The sequence below is a fragment of the Sebastes umbrosus genome, chromosome 4, assembly GCF_015220745.1.
Source record: "Sebastes umbrosus isolate fSebUmb1 chromosome 4, fSebUmb1.pri, whole genome shotgun sequence".
In the NCBI taxonomy this organism is placed as follows: domain Eukaryota; kingdom Metazoa; phylum Chordata; class Actinopteri; order Perciformes; family Sebastidae; genus Sebastes; species Sebastes umbrosus.
The window spans coordinates 21,011,349-21,037,851 of record NC_051272.1 but is presented as its reverse complement, the minus strand read 5'-3'; the positions used below and the strand labels follow the sequence as shown (position 1 = coordinate 21,037,851).

The 26,503-nt window shown below is 42.6% G+C and overlaps 1 protein-coding gene across 3 annotated transcripts in view; it reads left to right on the top strand.

The window, feature by feature from the left end:
* LOC119486865 (potassium voltage-gated channel subfamily D member 2-like) overlaps positions 1–26,503 on the top strand; it is a 42,003-nt gene that overhangs the window by 12,428 nt on the left and 3,072 nt on the right. Inside the window, exons 3-6 of one of the 3 annotated variants that reach the window (XM_037767343.1) lie at positions 21,011–21,173; positions 21,623–21,721; positions 22,635–22,733; positions 25,387–25,607. In XM_037767343.1, the coding sequence (XP_037623271.1) occupies positions 21,011–21,173; positions 21,623–21,721; positions 22,635–22,733; positions 25,387–25,607 (582 nt within the window). Of the gene's footprint in view, positions 1–21,010; positions 21,174–21,622; positions 21,722–22,580; positions 22,734–25,386; positions 25,608–26,503 lie in introns of all 3 variants that reach the window. The other 2 variants (XM_037767344.1, XM_037767345.1) reach the window with 2 other exon arrangements.

Sequence of the window (26,503 nt, the reverse complement as noted above, 5' to 3'; positions counted from 1 at the left end):
ATGGCTCTGTCACTACGGTAAACATTGAACCAGCATTCATTATGCCGCATTTCCCAGACCCAACCCAGCCTTTGCCCCCGTCATGACCTCGAAATCCATCTTTTGCAGCACAGATGCAGGAACAAAAAGTTATGGGGAAGGTGATGATAGTCCCACCCGTCATTGAGAGGAGTTTGGGAGGGGAGAATTGCACTTTGCACCGTTTTTTTTCCCTCTCAGGCGCGTGGAGCAGCATAGCAAACACAATATCTTGAAACGGTGCCAGCTTTTATAATGCCAGGCTGCGAGCATCCCTCCCCCTGACATTTGTCTCTTTATCAAAAACGCCCCTCAGCCAACAAGCCAACATCTGTGATCAGCAGAGATTCAGAGATTATAGCTAACAGCAATCATCAGTCTGCTGTGTGAACGAAAAAGAGTTTAAAGAGTGATGTAACTTCTGCTGGTCCAACACCTTGTCTGAAGAGTGATAGGATATCGCTAGATAAAAAGAAAGTTATGCTGTTTTTAAAGCCTCTCAGCAAAACATGAACTTGGGTGAAATGAGAGAAATCCATTACCCTGACAGTGTACCTTAGTATCTACACTTAAATGCGGTGTAGCATACATTTATTTCACTTTTATAGTGTGTAATGTTAACACCAGTTACTGTCTCGTATCCTGTGAGAGCGTTAAAATCAATAGGGACTTTCATGTATTCAATACAAACACGAGGCTTGTCATCAGTTTCAGAGAGAGAGGGGCAACTTTGATGCAAACGCATTAATTGAAATTTGGTTTGCAGCCCATTCATAATACGTGAACGTGCGCGGCTTCACAGCAAAGTCATGAATATTGATTCAGCCCTGTTTGTCAGCTTAAAGCTCTGTTTCACCGTTGATGAACCGTCTCATTTCTGTCAGCGCTGAGGCATCTTGTGCCAGTTTGCAGCAGCCATGCAGGATACCACAATAAAAGCTCCTCATGATCAATACCGAGGAATGAAATCCACAGTCTGCTGTAAAGACAGAATACAGATGTCTGTAAAGCGCACACAAGTGTGGCTTTGAATCGTGCTGCCCATACTTGCCACCGTTAACCCAGTTTCGTTGTTGAGTCTTTGCCACGGGCTCCATAGATTATTAGTTTCTGTATGCAGCATGAATGATAAGAGGCAGTGTCCCATTTCAGTTATAGGTATAAAGAGCTTTCTCCTGTCTGCCTGGCAGGGAGGTCCTGCTGAGATGAAGGATGTCAGCTCGTCACCCTGACGCATAGCAGCTGTTTCCTGCCTGCCCCAGCTTCTATAAATAGCTAAATATATCACCTAATGTAGGCCATTTGGTCAAACAGAAACTAAACAGGGCATGTGCTCTGGGGCTATATTTTTCTCTTTCACCCCAAACTAATCCCTCATGTACAGGTGTGTCAGTGACTTCATGTTTTCCTTTTCTTTAGCTGTCTTCTTGCGGTCGCAGACGGATTGATGACATATTATTTTATGTCAAGTACGGACCTTCGGACCCGCTGATCGCGAGTGCAGTAGGTCTTGTAAAGATAAATAGTAGAGCTGCTACTAAAGATTAATCGATTAGTCAACTGTTGAATTAATTGGTAACTATTTTGATAATCGATTAATTGGTATGAGTAATTTTTATGAAGAAAAAAAAATTTCTGATTCCAGCTCCTTATATGTGAATATTTTCTGGTTTCTTTAAGGCTGGCCCAGACTAAAAGATTTTTGAAGATGTTAAAAAAGTGAGAGACCCCACAGACAACGACATGTTATGGTAAATTTAACAGTTTTGTTTAGGGGATGCACCGATCCGACTTTTTCAGTCCCAATACCGATAGCGATACCTGGGCTTTGGGTATCGGCTAATACTGAGTACCGATCTGATACCAGTGTTTAATTATAAGCTGTATGCCTCACTGTGTGGAAGTGACTGGTATCATTCTTTTATATGTAAGGAAACATCAGGCTTGACTTTAACATTGCTTTACTAACTTTGTAAAACAAAATGTGACCAATAAATACATAGATATAAATGTACTGAATTGTTCTTTATTATTAAAATAATAAATCGTACACCAACAACTTGGTAAAAAAAAGTCGTTGTTTTCACTTCAGTCAGCTTGGTTCTCAATTGGCTATCGTTCTTTCCCACGTGACTGCGTCATCGGCTGTCCTCGGGGTTTCCCACACACAACAGGAGATCCGATCGTAAATATTGAACATGTTTAATATTTGAAATTGGTGCGGCCAGGATGGATTTCCGAGCTGATCGGGGATGTAAAAAGCACTCTTAACATACCTCACATCACATGAATATCTGGAGAGATAATCTGTAGAACCATCAAAAATCAGGGCTTTGCTGACCATTGTCAGGAGGGGGGAATCAGGCACAAAATCAGCTTGATTCTCGTGGAGTGTGTACCCGGCATTACTCCTCTGTGACAGTAAACTGAATATCTTTGAGTTGTGGACAAAACAAGAATTTGAAGACGTCATCTTGGGCTTTGGGAAACAGTGATGTGAAACACATTTTTCACAATTTTCTGACATTTTATAGACCAAACAACTAATTGAATAATCAAGAAAATAATCAACAGATTAATCAATAATGAAAATAATCGTTAGTTGCAGCTCTAATAAATAGTATAAATATATATGTTATTATTTTGCTATCTATCATCATTGCAACTGCCCGTTGCTATTATTACAGTTACTATCATAGGCTACTGTATAATGGTGCTGGACACAATAAAGCCTCTATAATATAAAGCTTTCCAATACAATCACCCTGCAGTAACTACCAGCTTGTGAAATGTGCATTGTTTTCTAGTGTTTTTTTAGTTGTTGGTTCTTGTTATGGTGATAGTCAACAGTTCAATCACACACAACAATATGATGTAATTGAAATACCTCAAAGTAAGGTCTTAAAGAATTACCACAGTGTTAAATCAAGGCTTTACTGCCACAGTCTCAACAGGGATCGAGCATTAAATCTTCACAAAGGGAAATGGTGATGATGCTTTTATTGTGCCCACCACCTGTAAATCCAGAGCAGTCACATGGCAGGTTGAAGGCATTACATATCAGTGTCTGTCTTTTGTCTGTATTTCAGCGTAATTTACTATCCCACGGTGATAAAACCACAGCATTCTTCGAGGTTGCTACAGTAGTTTTTTCTATCAGCCACACTGGTTCTATGAATTGCAATGTTCGTCTGTCGGCTGGTTGGCCCACCGCTTTAAATTACAGACTGAAATATCTCCACAACTCTTGTATGGATTTCCATGACATTTTGTACATATATCCATGGTCCCCAGAGGATGAAGCCTACTGACTTTGGTGATCCTCTGACTTTTCTTATAGCGCCACCACGAGGTTGACATTTGCAGTTTTAATTGAAATGTCTCTCCAACTGTTGCATGTCTTGTCTTGAAAGTTGGAACAGATGTTCAGGTTCCCCTCAGGATGAATTGTAATTACTTTGATGATCCATAAAGGTGGGGCTGTATGGTGGTGAAGTGGTTAGCACTGTCGCTTCACAGCAGGAGGGTCACACTGGGGTCCCTCTGTATGGAGTTTGCATGTTCTCCCCATGTTAGCGTGGGTTTTCTCTGGATTCCGGCTTCAAAGACATGAAGGTTAGGTTAATTGTTGACTCTAAATTGCCCGTAGGTGTCAATATGAGCATGAATGGTTGTCTGTCTCTATGTGTCAGCCCTGTGATAGTCTGGTGACCTGTTCAGGGTGTATCCTGCCTTTGCAATGTCAGCTGGCATCGGCTCCAGCCCCCCTGCGACCCCGAATAGGAGAAGCGGTTACAGATAATGGAAGGATGGATGGATCCATTAACGTCATCTACAGATGTGGCTGCTTTCATTTGACGGTGTTGCCGCCAAGGCAACTATAGAAGCAGACCTAGAGTAACTTCGCTGGAAACTTAAAACTTAAGCCACAATATGAGATATTTGTGTCTTGTTATGTTTGTAGTGAATGAAACTGGCAAGACTTTTCTTTGTTCTAGCTGATATTCATCTGCTGGCCTTCAGTAAGTTTGTTCTTGACATTTAATCAGCTGTTTCTCCGCTGTGGAACCGATAGAACAGTAAGACCAAATGATGGGTACCTTTGTGTAGGCCCTATGTATGTTTATTTATGTGTACCTGTGTGTACGGGGAATGCCTAATTTATCTATTTTTAAAGCCTTAACATGTTTAGCCACACTAAAAGAAAGCATTTTGTAAACGGTATCTTCGCGTTTGCTATGTGGATAATAAAGCGTAGCGCCATCGTCAGGTCCAAATTTAAATTTGTCCAACTCTTTGATTTACGACCGAATGCCTGCAATAGCCTACTAATGACATTCCCATCAGCCTCAGCTGTACTTTGCATGATAACACACTAAACTAAGATAGTGAATATGGTGAACATTACAGCTGCTAAAATCAGCATGTTAGCATTGTCATTGTGACCATGTTAGAAAGCTGACATTTACGTTTAGCTCCAAGCAGAACTGTGCCTACAGTAAGTACAGCCTCACAGAGCTGCTGGTTTTAACTACTGTCAGTAGTAACTACAGTCTGTCAAGGTATAACTGTACGACAAGTCTAAAAATGGTAAGACCTGCTACTTCCAGCTCTACCTTCACACCGGATGACTCTCACATTTGATGGTGCTATCACAGCTCATTTCTACATCACTGCTAAAGGAAATCTTGTCAGTGTTCAGTCAGGACGGTTTGCTGTCATTGTGTTGTAGCTTTACATTATAGGTCTTTACCATCTGGTCTCAGAGACGGATCTTGTGGTGGAGTGTAAATAGGTACATTTTAATCAATATTGTACTTTTTGAGATACTTGGACTTCATTTGAGTATTTCTACTGTTTGAGACTTTATATTTCAGAAGGAAATATTTGATTTGTTACTCCACTGCAATTATTTGACAGCTGTAGTTAGTTAAAGCTGCAGTGGGTAGAAATGGAGCAAATATGATTAAAAAAGTAATTTTTATAAAATTGGTGTACCCAGAGCCGAGCTGGAGCCTGCCGTTTCTGAGCAGCTGTCAATTACTTGCAAACTCCGATCAAACGGTCAAACTAGGCAGCGCCGATCAAATATAAATCAATATTCTGTTACTGTAATGCCTATTTCTCTCCTCAAATGTTCCCAGAAACATCTTGTAGTGTACCGTTTAGCTGTAAAATGAGAAAGTTTAGTGTAGAAATTTAGCGTAAATTTTGAGAATTATTTAGTGTTCTTCCCAACAAGGTAACATGACATGGTTGATACCAACCAATTCCTTATGTTTTCTAGTTTCATATGATACCAGTATCTTTACTCTATCTTTAAGACTGAACCGACTACAACCTCCGAAAGACAGAATAGCGGCCGTCCGATTGTTAAGAAGTTAATAGTTTATATAATAAAAGATACTTGGCGTCCGTGTATCGATACAATATTGCTACGCAAAATATTACAATACTATGCTGTATCGATTTTTCCCTCACTGCTACTGCTTACACATGAATGCATTAGTAATGATGGTATAAATCTGAAAGGGGCCATTCTGAATTATGAATACTTATTTTGATATTTTAAAGTACATTTTGCTGAAGCAAAATTTTGAATGAAATTCAACTTGTAACATAGTATTTAAATAAAGTAGCCTACGTGAAAGTAGTAAATACACACTCCAGGAGGGTAAGTTAGGCTACCAACTAACAAGTTCACACCAGGTAAGCATATTGAAGCATTAAAAAGACAAATCCTAATCTTATCCTGTCAATGCCTTCTGATGCTGTAACGGCTGGATTTCATTGACTTAAAAAATGGCAACAATTTAAAAGCTTTATTCAGAATCTGGATGGACAATAGTTACTGTAGATTGATATATTCGCCTAGGTGTTATTTATTGAAGTGTGGGTTCTTCTCCCACCTACAGTAAAGGATTTCCTGCCTGTGTGTCTCCCTGCAGGCGTCCTACACAGGAGTATCTCAAATGCTTAAGGATTGCATTTCCATGCAGGGATTTTCGCTTCTTTTTCAAGGTATTAGTGGAAAACCGTAAACAGTTGATTATTATTTGTATTTTTCCCCTTAGCCAATTGTCCGTAATCCCTGTGGAGGAGCTTAAGAGTTAGATTTCTGGCATGCATGGCCTTATCTTTACATAACGGCCACAGACAAACGGAGTGTGTCTCATTTTGACTAAGCCACACATTTGGGCCGAAAGGCAAAGACAATTGAGTTGAGCAGAGAAGAAAGTAGCTCAGACAGTTTGCATTGATAAAGCCGGACACTGCAATCAGGTCCAGCTTAGCCTCATTTAAATGCACATGCAGACCTGCTCTCACATGCCTGGGAACACACAGTATGTACTTCCCTGATGTAAATACCGTTAGTGATGTTTGATCCTTGCTGTCCTCTGGAGGTCACAGGGGAATCACGCCTGAGCATTCTGGGAGACGGATCCAGCATCAGCCTCTCCATGTGACATTCAATTACCTCCAAAGGTGAAGTGGTCTCATTCGGATCCAAAAAAAATCAATTTTGCATGGACTTCTCTACAGTTTACACCTCCGGGCTCTCCTCCACACTTTTGTGTACACACGTCGGTGACAGAAAAACAAGCTGCGTCGCCACCGCGTTCCAACTCCCATCGTCTTTTCTATGAAACGGCATCCATCAAAGTTAATGGGCTGTAATCATCACCACAAATACACTGTCACACATCCCACTGCTCGCTCCTGAGTATTCAACTCCCAGTCAATGGGATGTAAAGAGCGACAAGCGCGAGGAACACAATTTCCCATATCATTAACGACTCCCAAGTACGAACTGGAAGAGAATCAAAAAAACTCTTTTCAGAATTTAAAAACCTTTGGGGACTGCGGAGGAGAAACATTTATCAGATGCGCATGTGACATGCAGTCGATACTACTGACGCTGTATTTCGGGAACTTATCAACATTGTCATCTCGGGAAATAATTCTTATTAAAGTATGTCACTCACTACCGACAGATCTGCTGTGTGGTAGATTAATTTTCCAAGCAGCCGATCTTGCCAGCTTCAAATCAGGGTTCGGCGTATGCTACATATCTACTTATCTCCAGGCTGTATGCTGCTGGACATCTGATTATACAGTACATCACGACACACACACACGCAAACTACTCTTTCAGCGCCTGGTATGGCAGCGCTCCAAGAACACTCTCCCTGTAGTATTTGAGTGTTTGATAGGATGTTTTAGCTGTAGCATCCCCAGAAGACAATTTGTAGACCTCAACAGATGGAGAAGTCCAATTAGAAAGCGGGCGAATGAATGGGAGAGATGGGAGACAAACGTTCCAGCTCTTTTTCTCTCTCTCCCCCAGGACAGACTGCTAATCTTAGAGTACAGGTACAAAACCAACATCACTTCTGTTTCGAAGGGGAAACATTTTTAAAAAAGAGAAATAAAAGCTAGAAAGCAGACGGGGGGTGGTGGTGGTGGGGGGGGAAGCGCCTGTGATTTAATTTCTTAACACTACACAGTCAATTTGATACAGCTTGCTCTCACTCCACATCTACAGTATGTAAAAATATCTCCTTCTGTTGTCTGATTCTTCAAGGGCAGACGTCCCACAAAGCAATTGCCTTGCCATCAGCCAAGACCAAAAAAAGGAGAAGAAATGAAAAAGTGCTTAAATATAGCAACCCCCTGGGATAGTGGGAGGGAGGGCGTGCTGTAGTGTGATTAAAATGAATAACCTTCATTTGAGTCACGATTGTTAACGGTATGTTCGTATGTGTCTGTGGTGGAGCCAAAGCTGTCTTCAGAATGTTAACATCATTATTCATCAGGAAGCATGTCCTCTGCAGTGACGAAGATGCTGAAGTTATAAATAATGGGGACTTGTGTCATTAAGTACAGATGCTTTCTCCCGCTGGCCCAGGGTCAGTTTAATTCAGGCATCAGCCACCCCTACTGTGAAAGCAGACACAGCTATAAACCCATTGATGACTGATAGATTGTGTGGATGCAAGACCAATTTTCATTGGCAAAATGACCTTTCGGTGGTGTTGTTGTTGTTCCACCCATGGCCCTGAGTTATTATTTTTCGTGTCATTTTTTGATTTGACAGGAGAAGTCTCGTGGAGTGAAATGGAAAAAGTAATGATGTCCCCATGCGCATGGAGTAGCGTGGTGCAGTTGGGGAGATGGTGGATACGGCTGCAGCTATAGCAGCTCTACTCTGCCCCAGGGGCCAGTCAGCAGCTGTTAGAAGAGATGTAGCTCTTCCCAATACTTCCCCACAGGTTCTCGCTGGTTCCTGGTACTCGCTGTTATCTGGGCTTGCTGCTGTCGCCAGCCTGGCTGCTGTCCACACTCTCTGAGAGAGCGCTCAGTACATTTTTACGCTTCACCAGTCTTTCTGTCTCATCCCAACCTCCGCTATTCCCCTCAGCCTCACTGTGAGATTTTGAAGTGTTCCTTTGAACTTGCAGCTGTTTTTTTTAAACGGCTGGAATTTGTACCTTGATGTTTGTTTCAAAGACGGCCTCGGAGGAATTTGAAATGCTTCTTTCACTGGTGTGACAATTAATCTGAGGCCATTACTGTATTGAGCTCTGCATCTGCTTACTGTATCCCATACGAGGCGTTAACTACCCTGCATGAGAGCGTAGTGTAGGCTACAGGAAGCAAACTCGAAGATGAGGGGCTGCAGCTGTTGGTGTAAAAAGCTGATATAGACAATTTAAAGTTGCAACTCAAACAGAATCTAGAAGTTTTCTGGTGTTGAACATTAGGAAAATCAATCCTCCCTCCCCCAACATGTATTATCCTGAGACTTTCTCCTTTCCTCCGAATCCCGGGCATTACTATGTTTGCTTACCTTCTTTTAAGTCTTTTTTAGCCTCTTGAATCCGAGGCCTCTGGACCCTGCTCGAGAATGACATGCCCATAATGAATAGAGTGTATCTCTGCAACTACAAGCTCTATTTGAATAATCTTGATATCGTAATAAAGGTAACATTTGTGAGATTTCTGCAGAGGTGTAGCCATCAGTATATATGTTATGAAGATGGAACACAGCAAAAATGAAACATTTCATTTCCGCCTAACAAAACTGGACACTTGTTCAAAACTTCTTGTAAACCATATCACAACATTACCTGTGCACAGGCAACACATTCTCACTCCCAACTTATCATATACCGCTGTTTGGTCAATGCCCCTTGGCATCGCTAATAAAGTGAAGCAGGGCAAAGTTGGAGAGGTTTTAGTAGAGGCTTGTTAAGGCGATATCTTCAAATTGGCCATTTGGGTACATTTGGGTACCATCTGTGCCATTTGAAACTTTCTCAGATAACTGTAAAACTCATTTGATTTAATTTCCATGTCACTATACACGAATCTGGGGAAGTACCAGAAGTAAACACTTTGCCATTACTGCGGTGACGTCTTCCTATAATACATGCGCGTTTGAAAGCAAGCTGTCCTAAGAAGTGTACGATTTACTTTATATGTAACGTTACTTTTAACAACAATGTCTAGGAGTTCGGGAAGAACCTGTGCAGTTCTCAGCTGCCTAACATGGTGAAACAAATAATGTCAGCTAAGTTAACACTGCTTTGCTAACGTTAGTTAACATCGTTAGTGGGCTGAGACACTGTCTAGGGGCTGCAGCGGTCCCACAGAATAAATTAACTTCAATTAACATCAATTGACTGTGGCGTTATTGTGAAATATAACATTAGTTGCTCTAACTAGGACAACCTAATGACCACAAAGTAAATATAATTTGGTCTCCATCACAAATACAACATGTACAAAGTATCTGCTAGCCGCACAGGCGCCAGAAGTAGAGGGGCCCTTGGCCCCCCACTTTACAGCCCTGTCCCACTTTCTTTTTTAGGTCACGAATCACTGTATTCCTACAAAAGCCCCTATATTGCAACATGGTAAAAAAAGACGTTTCAATCTTTCCAGTCCACCCCGTGTTTGTCAAGACTGGAGGTACATGTGTTTTTACTCCATGGATTTGCTTTCTTTTTAATCTGTGCAGCAGCTGTCTGCACGGCTCCGTCTCAGCTGTGTCTCACGTAACCGCAACCTGAACTGAAGCCGTTGAGTTCTTGCTGCGCAGTGGGCCCTCTCTTCCTTTGGGGATGGACAGGATGTCAACCGTGGCGTACTGTCCTCAGTGCGAGGGGTCTGCAGCGATGATGACACCCCGTCTCGTTTACCATGCTTATGCTGTGTGACGTTTTCCCATCAACATTCATAATCATACAACCTTTATGATTAAATTGTTTGCTCGAGCACAAAATTCTTCATAGATCTAGCCTCGTAATTTTGCTCCAGATTGATGTGTTTAACTTTAATATGTTCAACATTTTCTTACGGGGAAGCATCACACCACAGTCTCTCGAAATCCTGCTGGAAACACTGTATTACGTCATCCAACGCTACCCCCCAACTTCAAAACTCATTCCGGCACCACTGGCTAACCGTGTTAACTGGTGGCTCTCAGCCGGATGCGTTGTGGTTGCTCATAGTGACGGCAGCTGTGTCCTCATAAAAGCCTTATATTTTACGTTATTCAATTTTAAATACATACTCATCTGTGTTTATTATCTATGCCACCGTTAGCATGTTTTTGCTGTGTGCTCAGTTACTTGCTTGGTGTTAGAATTGAGTTTCATTTTGGTAAAAATGGTTGTCATTAGCTTTTAGCCGAGCTTCTTCCTGTTATGTGGGTATGCAGGATGAATATGTTGCTACATATTTAACATGTCCTTGTCTGGTATTTGTTGTGATGTGCGCAACTGGGGCAAATTCGTTTTTCCTAGGATGGTGAAGGCCTAACCCGCCCTACCCTGCCTCTGATTGGCCAGTAGGCTACTCGTTGCCTTCATTGGTTGGGTTGGGTAGGGGCGGCTGTAGCTCAGTGGGAAGAGCGGGTCGTCCTTTAACTGCAAGGCTCCTCCTGTCTGAATGTTGTAGTGTCCTTGAGCAAGACACTGAATCCCAAGTTGCTCCCCGGGTGCTTGGAAAAACAAATTTGCATCCAGGTGACGCTCGAGTTCAAGCTTTTATAGTTACATTGACCTGCACAGAGACTGCAGCGTGATAGTCAATCAATCATGAAAGTTCATTTTGGAAATAGTAGTTAGTGACTAAACAATCCAAATATAAGATCTACTTACTAGCTTTCTTCTTCATCAGTGGAGTTTGCTCAGATGTCTGAGAGATGAATCAGTTGAAATGTGAGCTCAGTAGTTTTGATTTCAAAGCATCCACCAGTTCAGTTTTCTCAAATGAGAGGAAGTGCTGCTTTTCTTTGTCTTCTATAATTGGCAATTAAATGACCTTTCAGTTTTGAACTGTTGGTCTAGACATCAGACTTCAGGTCCGGTGATGGGCATTTTCAATTATTTCTTTTACATTTACATTTACATTCAACAGTTAACAAATTAAAGGTGTACTTGAGTGATTTATTATTGAATTCCCATATAGTTTGGGCATGTGAGAGACAGATTTAAAATAGAACTGTCAAAACTGAGACAGTAGAGGCTGAGATATCCTGACTTTTTTTCCATAGTAAGAGTAAACTGGATTTACAATTCCCAAAATGCAACTCGTAAGCGCCTTTTATTAAACCCTCCCTGACTGGTAAATGCCCACTTCTTTCAAACTCCAAACTTCTCGTTTGTAACTGTGGCCTTATCTTTTAAATTTGAAGTGCAGATAACCCTGATGACTCCTCATGATGAGGAATCTTAAAGTTGGTGGAGTGCCCCTTTTAATAAAAATAGATGAATCGATATTGAAAATAATCAGTAAATACAGCTCTAAATGGCTAAAATTGACTCATTTATATTAAATACCACGCAAATGTTTCCTCACAGCAAGTGTAATATTACCGAGAGGACAAATACACTGAGCCCAAAGTCTGGTGACTGTTCTCTAGTGCAGATTTTTAGATACTGTAACTCATGAATGCACACGCTGCAAACTCAGAGTTAAGGGGCCATTTGGTGGAGGGAGCTGATATCCAGCGGCTGCTCTGTGTGGAATCGCACATCAAAGTTAATCTTGCACCGTCTGCTCTGGCGCCGCGGAGCACTAATCTGCTGTCAGTGTAATGAGACTCCTGGACCAGTTCCCCCTCTCCAACACAGAGGCATTAATCCGCTAGACCTTTCACGTTTTTCCTCTTCTCCATCACCTGACCGCACAACAAAGGTCACAGGGGTCACTTTGAAATTTCTTGTGGTCATAGTTGACCATTTGCATTGGTCCTTATGTACAGTATGTGCCAGTGAGAGGCCAGTTTGATCCGTTGTGTCTTTGTGAGGTGGAATTTCACATTGCAGAATACAATGAAATAGGGCTGTCTAAGTTAAAGCGATAATAATGCATTACTGCAACTTGCGTCTTTTAGGTTGTAGCAGGCTCAGTTTTAAAGCTAGAGTGAAGATACTTGAAACTAGAAAACCTCAGGAATCCATTGGTACCAACGATGTCATACTAGCAGCGAAGGAGGCTAAATTACGCTCCAAATGGCATGGCCATTTTTAAAGGGGTCCCTTGACCTCTGACCTCAAGATATGTGAGTGAAAATGGGTTCTCTGTCTTTCTCCCCTTTACAGACATGCCCACTTTATGATAATCACATGCAGTTTTGAGAAAGTCATAGTCGAGTCAGCACACTGACACACTGACAGCTGTTGTTGCCTGTTGGGCTACAGTTTGCCATGTTATGATCTGAGCATATGCTTTTATGCTAAATGCAGTACCTGTGAGGGTTTCTGGACAATATTTGTCATTGTTTTGTGTTGTCAATTGATTTCCAATAATAAATATATACATACATTTGCATAAAGCAATCATGTTTGTCCACTCCCATGCTGATAAGAGTATTAAATATTTGACAAATCTCCCTTTTAAGGTAAATGTTGAACAGATAAAAAATATGTGATTAATTTGTGATTAATCACGATTAACTATTTTAATCGATTGACAGCCCTAGAATAAAACAACAATACAGCTAATACTGTTAACACTAAATGCTACTACTGCAATTACTACTTAAATTTTTCCTTAATTGGTCATCTCTAAATTTCAGCGCTTTCACCTTTAACCCCGCCTCAGGCCTTCACACACCAGAGGTGAAGTGCCTTGCCACCGGCTTTATCAAAGCTTTCTGTGTTCAAGAAAATGCCACCGCTCTCTCGCCCGCGTGCCGATTAACCTACGATGAATACAGAATGAGTTCATTAGCATAATCGCTTGAGTGTCTGATGATTTCATTTTTATTATCACGTTCTCTTATAATCCATAGCTCTGGCGCCCCTTCATGCTTCCAACCCCCTCTTTCATGTTCCTTTGCCCTCCCCATTCAGCCACGAAGCAGTGTAATTGCATTATCAAAGTATTATACTGACGTTATGGGAATCTATTTTTGGCCCTTGGCTTTCTATAGTAATGTGAGGAGGATGGGCAGACATTTAAACATGGAATGACATATAAGACTGTGGGCAATGTTTGAGTCAGTTTACCTAGTTCCATCATGTCCCGACTGATCGAACACTTGCATCATCCAGACCTCCCCCTGACACACATTATTACTCTCACATTTGCTGTTTGCAGCATAGCATGCTATTTTATGGCTCCATGTGGACACTTAACCCTCGTAAAACTTCTATTAATACAGAACAGCCATTCATCTTGTAATTAAAAGAAATTGCCACAAGGAATTGGTTGTAATCATGACCATGGAGGAGCTGAAGTAGAGGTGACTTGGCACATAATAGCAGCGGAATAGGGCTGCTTTTTTGCATAGGACAGCAGTTGTTTCTCAAGTGTCAGCAGGTGTGAAGACTGAAGGACTGGAGAAGAGCAGAAGAAAAGGAAAAATGTCAAGCAGGGCTGCGCTATAGCCCTGCATGATAATAGAAAAGGAGGAGGGAAAAAGAAAGAGAATGAAGCGTTTCATCTCCATCTCATAGTTAGAGGCAGGCAGGTCCAGGCAGCGGAAGGGTGAGTCAAAGTCAGGAATGGAAGAGCGGCGGAGAGGAAAGCGTTTTATCATCCCTGACTCTTAAGAAGATCTCCCAAATGAGAGAGGGCGTGCATGCTAATGTCAAAGCCGCGGTGATAACTAGCCGCCTGGTTTCGCGGGGTGAGGGTTAAGCTGGGATTTGGAGGGCTGAGGGAATATATGTGTGATATGTGAGCGAGAGAGAGATGAGGTGCCTTTGCCAGAGCTATACGTGGGGGATTATTCTATATGGTTTATCTGTGTCGGCACGGTTAAAAAAAAGAGGAATTTCACCGGCCTTTATTGGTTCTGTGTCGTTCCTGTGACTCGGAGGCAAACCTTCAGCTGGAAGATCAAAGCCACATTGACACTGCTGCACCACAAAGTCTTCATTTACAATGCATTAACACCGACTGGCATGTAGTCATCCGTGCTATGGCTGTTTCCTTAAACTTCACATGCTAACCTTGAGCTCTACCCGTCACCTTTCACAAATCTGCAGAGACTGGATCTCAGCTGGATTGTGGAAAGCATAAAATAACAATCTCTCACATCCACACCACGCTTTACCGCATTTCAACATCCAGTCGGAGCGATGGAGTCTGTGCATTTTTGCCCACTGAGTCGGCGATGTTCGCCTATCTCAAAGTTGTCCTTCCCTGTAGCTATTGTTCGCAGTTACTCATACTCGAGTGCTCTGTTTTTCCTACCACACGTTTTACAGCAGCCAGTGCGGTCCTCTGGCTCCCTCCTATCTCTGCTCTCCCATCTTCCCATTATGTTGTGTAGTTCTGCCAGCCTCTCCTTCTTTCCCTTATCACCTGCAGTGAAAATCCAGCAGGCTAATCCCAGCGCCTGTGGGATTCCCCCCTCTATAATGATGTATATCTAAGGGATAGCATCAGAGCAGAGTCCTATCAGCCCACACACTCTTAATCCCATCAGTCTTTGGTGTCCAAGCCCGAGAGAGGCAGCACTTTTTGGACGTTGCGCTCCCGGGCTGCAGCCAGAGATGCAGTGCAGAACATCAGGAATGATAGTCGGCGTTTAGGGATCATGTTGGAGATCATGTTCATTTATTGTGCTACTGATTCTCGAAACCTTGTGGTGTATCTCCCCCAAGGATTGCATTGCAGTGGTAAGCGCTGTGTGACTGCATTGAGAAATTCCTGCAGGGCGATAGCCACCAGTGATGCTTCCAGTCTCTCTGACATTACATTTTATGTTACAGTCTGTTCATGGTGGAGAATGTGCTTAATATTTTAACATGCTGACCAAAACACAAAGCATTTCTTCATCAATAATATAGATTAATGACACACCAGAGAGAGTTTTCCTTTTATTCAACGAGCTTCGCTTACCCTTGTTTATCTGTAAATGCAGCAGTCTGTGTTTTGCTGCATTTCTTTTCTCATTCTCAGATTCATGATGCCTATTGGCGCAGAAAAGAACGATCATATAGCCTTTCCTTTCTTGTTTTTACTCAGTAAATTTTTTATGAGAGCTCTTAATATGACATAACCACCCTCAAGACCTCCTCCTGCAGTACTCCATAAATCTCGCGGTCTTCACAAATACACCCCAGCAAAATTTATATCTCCCTGTCACTCATGTTAGTGTGCCTCTGTGACATGCAGGCAGCGCAATCCATTTTCTTGAGATTTTGAATTCATAGTTGTATGAGCATGATGGAGTTCAGGAGGAAAATTACATTTTTTTTTGGTACATCTATTATTTAACTGTCAGCAAGGATGAATATTGTGCTCTTTCAGCCTCGTGGAGAAGGAACAGAGAACCGTATTGTCACGGAGCATTGCTCCATTTGCTCCTTGTCAGGACTTGTAAAAAATGGAGCCTTTCTCGGTTGGTCAGCGTAAGGCTTCATCACTTCTGTGTCAGGTCCTCGGATAACATTTAATGTTGTGTCCACTTTTACACTCTGCTGTGGCTTTACATTTCACATCACGCCCGCAGGACATGTCCCCACTTTAAGGATATCCGATACTTCCCGACCTTGCCACTGTCGCGGTGTCCCTGCACTGTCTTAATGCCTCTCTCTGTCATTATCAACTTTTGATTGGTACAGTCAGTGACAGTATCGGAGTTTCAGGATAATTGACAGGTTCGGGTCTCGCAGGTTCGGAGGGCTTGTCTGGGCTGTAGAAACCATCGAACTGTGAAACTGAGCGAGTGAATTACCTCAGGAAGCACTGATAGGTAGCTCGGTGTGTGCGATGGGATGGCTGGTGAAGGTCAAACAGAAATTCACGCATTCACCGAATTATCAAAGGCATGCTGATGACAGTCGATGCAGAGAGCATGTTTGGAATTTACCAATCTCATCTTTTTTGAAATGATAAAAAAATGCTAATGCCGCATCAGACTTAGAGTGGTTGACCTTGACTTTTTTTTTTTTTTTCACGATAAAGTGCTTTTTCAAATGAATGTCTTGTTTTAGCATCTCAAAGAGCATTTCATAGTAAGTTCACCGCGACTCGACACCCACAACGGATGCCTCGGGGCAATTTCCCTGGCTCGCAGATAATAACTAACAAACACAGAGAGTGAGATGTGAATTTAAACCAATCTCATGGAAGCAGGTGAGTTTGAAATTAATTTCAGATTATCACATTGCAGGCCCCTCAACAATTATTGGCATGAAACAACAGATACAGATCATGCATGAGATAGGACAGTGTGCTTAATTCATCTTGATTCTAATCAGCTGACGAATGAAAAAACGCTTAATGTATTAATTGAATTAGTTTCACTCCTTCGCTTCTCATTGAAATATCAAAGTGGGGTAGATCAAAGTGCAGTTTGATGAGATTCAATATCTTTACCATGACGGATTTAATAGAGCGACTCCACACAGTTCAGCAGCTCCGGTATCTTCATCACAGGGTTTTTCTTCATTTGAACACATTGACCTTCATCGCTCACATCAGTGGAATCAACCATTCTTTCCCCTTTGCTTTTATTATTGCCCTTTACTGCAGTCACTTCTGCAGCAGGCGACTTAGTTTGACAGTAAAACCCAGGAAGTGGAAGCTGGAAGTACCATGACAAAGGTGCCAGTGGATGATTGGATTTTAACGCTGGTGACAAAGCCCTCTCAGCTCAAAGATCTGCCGCAATCCTCCTTGGATCCTAATTGTCAGCACTGCTAAGCTGTCGGCGGTGATCTCGACTGGCGTTCGAGTTGGTGGGACCTCTATGATTACATCAGAAATTTAAGCCCGTGCTCACTTAAGGGGGGGTTTTTATGTAAGTGTTGCCTTTCTCCTGCCAAACCCCCAAACTCTTTGATAGGTTATTTCTGTGCAGCAGACGCAGCGGTGCGAATCATCAGAACAGGTTTACGATTTAGAAAAGATATAATTTTGTTTGATTTTCGAAAAAAAAAGAGCTGCCCTGTCTCTCTGAGAAGAGAAATAAACACATGACGCGTCTGTTAAGTCATCCAGATATCTTGTTTTTTTTTTTTCGTCTTCTCTCGCTTCCTACTAACCAGATGGCAGTCAGATTTCAGACACGGGGTTTTGGAAGACAATCAAGGAACAAGATTGCTTTTTTAGGAAGGGGGATTGGTTTAACTAGATGTCAAATTAAAGGCCTTTTCACACACACAATCAAGTGTGTGTTCTTGTGTGTCCAGGCGTGTCCATGCTTTTGGGTGTCAGCGCTCGCTGTGAGGCGGTGAGGTCATGTACAGAAATCTGTCTCAGAGCACCCCCTGATGGAATACCACACCGCTTTTAAGGTCAACCGCACAAACTCTGCCGCGCAGGTTGATACAGGGACTCATGAATGTTTGATTGGTCTATTATCCGAGCCGGGCGGGGACATTCATCCCCCGCTTCTGGAATTCAAATATTCCTTTTAGTCTGACATTTTTCCCACACCGTCTGATAGGCGAACCCCCACTTTCTCTCTCTCTCTCTCTTTCTCTTGGCGCGCCGGGCTTCATCTGCAATGCTGTCGTCTCACTGTAGGACAATTCAACAGAATGCGCTGTTTTTAAGAGCGCCGCGAGTGCGAGCGCAGTATGGTTTCAGGTGGGTGGAACTGGGGGAATTGATACTCAGTCATTTCGACACTCCTCTTCCTCCTCTGCAGGGTGGATAAGGATCTGGCCATCCATCTTCGTGTCTCACCCGTGTCAGCCCGGGGTAGCGAACGTGGGTACCTGGTAGTCGGAGACAACAAGAACAAAGCAGGAACATTACTTTAATCTCTCGTTGCTGCTAATTCCTGCCTCTGCCGTCATCCAGGAGGCAGAGCTTTGTGTATCTCAGCTTCCCCCTTATGAACAATCCATCACTGTTAGTGTTTCTCTCCAGAGTGCGCTTGCTCCTTTCTTTTTTCACCTGCGCTTTGCTTTCAAGAGAAAGCACCATAATATATTGTATTCCACAGATTTTCACATCCAGCAGCATCTCGCCACTCCTCCCATTGGAATAAAACACACGTGAGCAGCCACATTTACGTGAGAGAAAGCTTTGCTGCATTTTTTATGGAGATCTCATAATAGGCTTTTAACAGTACATCCGGAATCTATAATTGACACCTGCTGTCAGGCTTCGTCTGTGATTACATAGGAAAATGACTTGACCTGTAATGAACTGTAAAACTAATGACATCTGTGTGAGATTACTCAACGTGAAAGCAAACTGTTGTACATGAAGCCCCATCAAGCGTGATATTAAAATGTCCACTTTTACATCTTTCTGCCCAAGCTCTGTAAAAGCCCAGGCTGCTGGGCCCAACGTGATGGAAACCTGCGGCTAATGACTCAAGCAGACGGCCGTGGGCATTAGACAACTTCATTTATGAAATAGTCAACCTCCCGTGTAGCGATACATTCACATTACCCTGCCTCACTTGAGAGACGCGCGGCTGTCACAGCCACTGAGCAATGCTGATGTCCCTTCCTACCTGCATTCATCTTCCTCTCAGGAGGTAATGGTCTTCTCAGGTCATTTGCGCATTAGGGTCTCGATCATTCATCTCGCCCACCTGCAATCCTGTGGATTGCTGGTCCTCTGCAGCACATAGAGGGATGTTTAGAAGACAAGGAAAACATACATGCCCTGAATCATTAATATTCTCTCTTTTTCTAAAGTCCCAGCGTTGCCAGCAGCCTAAAGTGTCTGCAGAGGACTATTCATGAACATGCAGGTTATCTTCGAATGATTGGTGGATATAATTTGCAGGTTTGTGCCTTGGAGAAATCAGGGTTTGTTAACTATTTCATGATGTTGGATGATAATCACCTCCCTGTGAGGCAACAGGATGTCTAAATGCGGTTGTTAGTCTTGATAGCTAGTAAGTGGTAGGTGTTTAGAACACGTACGAACAAATCTTAAAGAGGACCTATTATGCAAATTTTCAGCTGCTTGTATTTTGGGTTTCTACTAGAAAATGTTTCCATCCTTTCATTTTCAAAAAACGCTTTACTTTTCTCATACCGGCTGTGCTGCAGCACCTGTTTTAGTCCTCTGTCTGAAACGCTCTGTTTTAGCTCCGCTCCCCCTCCCGAAAAGCCCAGTCTGCTCTGATTGGTCAGCTGGTCCATTATTGTGATTGGTCAATCGAACCAAACTCACTCTTCGGACTCTGCTCGAGCTCCGCTCTAACTAGCTTTGTTTGAGGGTGTGCCAAACTAGTTGCTAGGCAGGTATTATGTAAATGTGTTACTTGGTGACATCACCACGTTAAGGAAGAAAAGGCAGGACTTCAATCAAGGCATTTCAGGCAGTTCAGGGGCATTGTTTCTGTGGGGGAGAGTAACTCCCTTTGGCGCGGACTTTGGGCTTTGTAACTTTGCAGACCTTTTACATGCACAAAAAACTATATGACACACTAAAGGAAAGAGAAAAAGCACAAAAGCATAATAGGTCCTCTTTAAACACTGAAAGTGAACCAACTCTACTGAATCACTATTGTCACAAACAAATCAAAGCTTTTAGCAGTAGAGCTCCCCTCAATTGTTGCTGAATGTATGTATGTTGTTCCCTCATCAAAAGCTTATTAAAAGGGCACGATGCCCCAGAAACAATCAGGATACGATAACTTTGTCTCACATAGTTTCCCCCTCTAGTAAGTGCCACCAGACGTGTCGGCAAATGTAAAGAAAGTAAGACCAGGAAGACAGTTTGATTTTAGCTTTACCTTGAGCCCAGACAGGTCCGACTGCCTGATAGAAGACAGGCACATTAATCTCTTTAATGGGGATGATTCAGTCCCATCTGACATATGTACAACCATTAATCAGTTCATGCTGAATGCAGTCTGTTCAACATTTGTAGAAAAACTCCATGCTTGTGCTTAGATCAGATCAGTGTCGTGTACGATTTTCTAAAGAGCTGCTTTTTCGCTTTATCTCCAACATGAAATGTTTTAATGTGGTTTCACTGCGTAGCTGCATTCAGTATTCAAGGTCCATTTTGATGTGGGAAGAAGAACAAAAAACACACAAGTGGCTGCTACAGAGGCCCACACACTTAAACCATTTTCTCCCGGGTTCGGCGTCACACTGTTCTCTTACCCTTTTTGCTTTTACTTGATGTGATACTACTCGCTGTATCTTTCACAAGCTGTTTGGCTAACAGAGGTCACCGGGGATGTGTAGCACATTTGGTCACGATGTGAAAGCATTAGCCGGTGCCAGCAGGTGTGTAATTATATATGAATCAGGGTTTTAAAAGAGGTGCATCACGATGGCGTGTAGAAAGTAGGCCAGGAAGAAGAGACTTCAGAAAAGTCCTATTTATTGCTCACCCACTTCAAATGTGTGACTTCAGCATTTGAAGTTGTGAAATAATCCAAGGTCACTGTGACTATTTCAAGACTATTAAAAATAACATGAAACACACAACAACTTTAACATGATGAAACGAGCCTCCAGGGCGGGTTCTTTCAAAGGAATATTTCTTGTCTTTCCACCCCAGTGTGCTCACTGTTTTCTGTTTTTCTGTGTTTCAGGTATGGCGACATGGTGCCAAAAACAATCGTGGGGAAGGTGTTTGGGTCCATATGCTCTCTGAGTGGGGTGCTGGTCATCGCCTTGCCTGTCCCTGTCATAGTGTCAAACTTCAGCCGTATCTACCACCAAAGCCAGCGGTCAGAGAAGCGACGAGCCCAGAGGGTACTGACTCCCCTCCCTCTGCCTCTTTCTTCCCTTTTTTTCCTCTCTATCTCTCTTTATTTTGCCTCTATCTGCCTCTTTCCTCTGTCCCTGTCTTATCCGCACGTAACAGAATGACAGGGCAAACACTATCTCCCAGAATATTAATCTCTTATTGTGTTTCTGTGTATGTGTGTATTGGGAGGGCTCAACTTCAGTGGGAGAAAGAAATAAGAGAGGGAATGACAATGACTGAACAAATGATCTTCAGAGAACAGTGTCAGCAGCTTTTCTATAGCAATATGTGCATTTATTCCCTGAAAGTGTTTGCTAAGGCAGAATTTCCTAATCGTAGAGTTAAGCATGGCCTCTCACCGCTAAATACTGTGGCTGCCAGAGGGAGACAGAGTCAATTAGTGTGACAGACAAACCGTCAAGAGGCTAAAACAGAGGTCTGTTTGTTCAAACAGAAATCTCGCCTTGCTAGAATCCGTGCTGCGAAGATTCGAGGCACTAATGCCTATATGCGCTACAAACAAAATGGGCTCCTGATCAACTCACTGGTGGAGGTAAACGGGACCAAGCGGCGGCTCGGGGGCTGACTGACCGGGGCCTCGCTGACGCTTGCATGCCGCTCTGCTCGGGGGACCATGCCACCACTCACAGGGGAGGTGGGGAGGGGTCGGGGGGAGGGCTTCTCATGCTGTAACACAGGGGGCTGCTGTCATTCCAGTGCTTCAGTGTGATCGTCCTATCTCTCTTACATCACACCTCTCAGCTGCAGCATTGACATGCTTCGTCAACACTCCCTCTCTATCCATACAGCAGGAGGAGGCTCGCTCGCCTTCTGGTGGAGCACGGCCATCACAGTCACACTGACTCATGACCAAGCTCTGCATGTCTGTCCAACAGGGTTTGGAGGGGAAGGAGGGAACCAAAAGGCTTACTGGACAGTAGGTCGGCTGTCTGCTCGGCCTGCATCTCCTCTCTAAACTCTGTTTTCTTATCTGCTGTGTGTTCTGCGTGTGTTATTTCTAGAGCATCCAGGTTGTAGTGCAAACTAACATGACATCCCTTCCATCCCAGAGCCGTGCAGAGCTTCATCAACTCGTGTGGTGTTGTTGTGGTCCAGAATGTGTGATGTGTTTGGTGCAACCTGTTCGATCTGTGTCTAGGTGTGCCACTGCTGTTGCACTGAAATGAGCTCTAATTTGACTTTTCTGGTCCTTCTCACCAAATCAGCGGAAAAAAACAACACAATTCTATCAGTGAAACATGTAGTAGTCAGCCGCTGTCTCTATGCATCTCACTAGGTTCTCAGTAGATTGGCTGCCGTGCTACAGATCAGCATTTCAACCCTCAATGCTTTGTGTACTCTCCACTACATTACCGAGCTAGCTGTTGCCTGAGACTCTTGTTTCTCCGCAGAATCTTAACCTGGTCATCTACACTGTTGTTTTTTTTTACTTTGTGTGTTCGAAGGCCTCCAAGGAGGCAGGACAAGCCCTGGTGGCGAAGGCCCCCAGCCCTCCTTTTGAGAGCCAACATAATCACCTGCTTCACTGCCTGGAGAAGACCACGGTAAATTACCTACTTTTTTCTCTTAAACCTTAAATGGTACCTTTGATACTTTTGTGCTTTTTCCATTTCCTTTAATGTGTTATATAGTTTTTTGGTGAATGTAAAAGGTCTGCAAAAGTGAGTTATTCTCCCCCACGGAAACACTGCTCCTGAACTGCCTGAAGTACTACCTTTTCTTCCGTAACTTGGACAAACTTAAATGCAACACGTTCTAATGTGTAAAACTGCATGAAACGTTATATTTTGATCACAAGTAAAACAGCTTGTTTAGGTTTAGGCAAAAAAACTACAACTTCTTTAGGTTTAACGAACAAAAGAACTTGGTTAAGTTTAGGGAAAAACATTGTGTTTTTTCTTAAAGAGGACCTATTATACTTTTGTGCTTTTTCTCTTTCCTTTAGTGTGTCATATTGTTTTTTGTGCATGTAAAAGATCTGCAAAGTTACAAAGCCCAAAGTCCACGCCAAAGGGAGTTACTCTCCCCCACAGAAACAATGCTCCTGAACTGCCTGAAATGCCTTGATTGAAGTGCCACCATTTCTTCCATAACCTGGTGATGTCACCAAGTAACACATTTGCATAATATTTGCCTAGCGACTAGTTTGGCATGCCCTCAAACAAAGCTAGTTAGAGCGGAACTGGAGCGGAGTCTGAAGAGTGAGTTTGGTTCGGATGACAAACCACAACAGAGTGGGCCAGCTGACCAATCAGAGCAGACTGGGCTTTTTAGGAGGGGGAGCGTTTCAGAACAAAACAGAGCGTTAAAAGAGGTGCTGCAGCACAGCCGGCATGAGAAAAATAAAGCGTTTTTGAACATTAAAGCATGTAAACATGTTCTAGTAGAAACCCAAAATACAAGTATGCACCTAAAAATAAGCATAATAGGTCCTCTTGAAAGCTGTGTCCACTGGAAAACACACAATCACTTTGGCGTCTTTCATTCTTACTATCTTGGAAACAGAGTTAATCCAGTTCAGACATAGCCAGCCCGTTCTCATTCCCAGGGCGTCAAATACCGAGGCTTTGTCACGGCCATTGGCATGTGATACCAGAGCACAAGGCACCCTTTAGCACCAGTATGAGACGCACCAGGCTTTATATTAACAATTAACAGTTTGACTATTTAAACCCATCTGCGTCAATATTAAACACTCAGGGAAAGTGCACCGATAGTGTGGTGACGTAGTTTAAAGAGCAGAAAGACAAACTAACGCCTCTTCCTAACATACAGCAACTGAGCGAACTCCGGCGAATAGAGTGCGAAAAAGTGTCCAGATATACTACGAGCGATTGATTAGCTGTCAGTTACTGTCAGCGTCGATTTTGACCAATGGAAATAGGTTTGAGGTGTACGAAACTTTGCATAAATAGAGCCAGGGCGAGCATTTTTCAAACAAGCGACACATCGCATTGCCTGTTCGCTGACGGACAGAGCAGGTTAGGACATCTTCATTGGGAAAAACTGAAACAATCTGATGTTCACTCTTTAGGAAGAAGTGTAAGGGGCGGGTGGGAGGGGAGATGGATGGGTCCAACAAACACAAGGCTTTCATCCAGGAGACCGCTGTTGCGTGTCCCGTGCGTTAAGTTTTACTTTCACGTGACAATCAGGTGTTTGTTCATGTCCCGTGTTCACATTGTTCAGTTTCATTTTCACTTTACAAACGTAGTAGTTTTAAGCCCAACCATGTAGTTTTTCCCTAAACCTAAGTAGTTTTGTTGCCTGAACGTAAAGTGGCGGTATGTGACGAGTTGAGATGAGAACATTTTGAAATAGCTCACTGTAAAAATAGTTTCTTTAATGTAAAATTGCATCACTTGTTTCTGTGCTGTACCATCATTAGCGTCAGCCTGTTACAGTGTGTTGCAAATAGAATCACAGTGAGTTTTGTCATCCGTGCACAAACATGTACAGTCTATTTTATATGCAGCAGTAGTTAAAAATAGCTGTAAATGGGGCTGGGAGATGTTGCGTCCCCTCGCAAGCAACATGCTTAAGATAACATGACTCAGCCAGCTCCCAAACAAACCAGCGGCCTTCATTTTACACTATGTATAATTTAGAGATGTAAGAGCGTCGTTAATGCTCGTCTGTGACATGAGTTTTACACTAGCAGCTCTAAACCGTGTACAGAGACGTGGACATGCAGTAAATCAGTGTCCCTCCTCATAGATGATCCTCCCCACAGTGATCGTCTGGGAAACGCTCCATAAAGGCTTCATGCCATTCAGATGGCAGCGCACATGTTTGCATTAAGCCCCTCATGGTGTGCATTATAGATAGTAGGAGTGACAGAGGGAAGGTATATGATTCAAGGCATCAGATGCTGCGTGGCGTCACTCTGCCACCTGCTGGCTGAGCCTGAAACACACTCGCAGCCTGACCTTCAAGTCATGCTCATTTGTCACAGGGATAACAGTTGTGAATGTTTTCACAGATGGCACTTAATATGGACATCTGGGCCAATATATTTCTATTCCCTCGATGATTCATTTTCCAATTATTAAACAATTTTGCTGTGGATTCTGTTCAGTCTGTTTAGTCTTTACTGTGAAACATCTTTACTCATTATTTAGCGCAGCCAATCATCGCCGTAATAGAGTGATTCATGAGCAACATTGAATCCAAATTTTCCGCCATCTTCCTCCGCAGAATCACGAGTTCGTGGACGAGCAGACGTTTCAGGCCAACTGCATGGAGATCTCCGTGATGAACAAGTCGGGGTCCCGCACGTCCTCGATGTCCTCGTCTCCGCACGGCCTCAGCTCATGCTGCTCTCGGCGCCACCGGAAGAAGAGCAGCTTCAGCCTGCCCAGCACAAACAACCAGGAGCTCAGCACCATCCAGATCAGAGAGAGGCCCGTGGCCAACAGGTAGTTTCCCAGTCTACATCTCTGTCTCTATCGACTCACACACACCAAATACTCACACGCAAACAGCTGATCCTGCATTATCAGACAAGATCAACTTTATTGATTCCACGCTGGTAAATTAAATGATGGATTAATGTATACATATATATATATATATATATATATATATATATATATATATATATATATATATATATATGTATATATATATATACATATATATATAGACAATTATATATTATAAGGAAGTAAAAATAAATATATTGTCGCTGTCTAGTGAAAATAAGAGATGCACCGATCCAACTTTTTTAGTCCCAATAGCGATACCCAGGCTTTGAGTATCGGCCGATACCGAGTACCGATCTGATACCAGTGTTTAATTAATAAGCTGTATGCCTCATTGTGTGGGAGTAACTGTGATTATTCTTTTATGTGTAAGGCAACATCAGGCCTGACTTAATCGTTGCTTTCCTAACTTTGTAAAACAAAATGTAACAAATAAATACATAGATATAAAGTTACTGAATTGTTCTTTATTATTAAAATCATAAATCGTACACCAGGAACTTGGTAAAAAAATTAACAGGAATTACAATTTAACTGTAAACCTTTTTAATGGAGCAACACATCTGTTAAAACTTAAACATGAATTCAAATTACAGTATATCATTTATATAGTAGAAGATTGGCCCCATTGTACCGATATCCGATCCAACTATTTGAGTCATCGATATCGGTGAAAATCATGTACAGTATCTCCATATTTAGTTTTTAGGGTTTCTGATAAACTGAGGAGTCTTTTGTGGATTCAGACAATTCTCTAATGTCTCTTATGAAGTTAAATGATATAAAAATGCTTCAAACAAGACTGTTTTTTCTTATTTAATGAAAAGTTT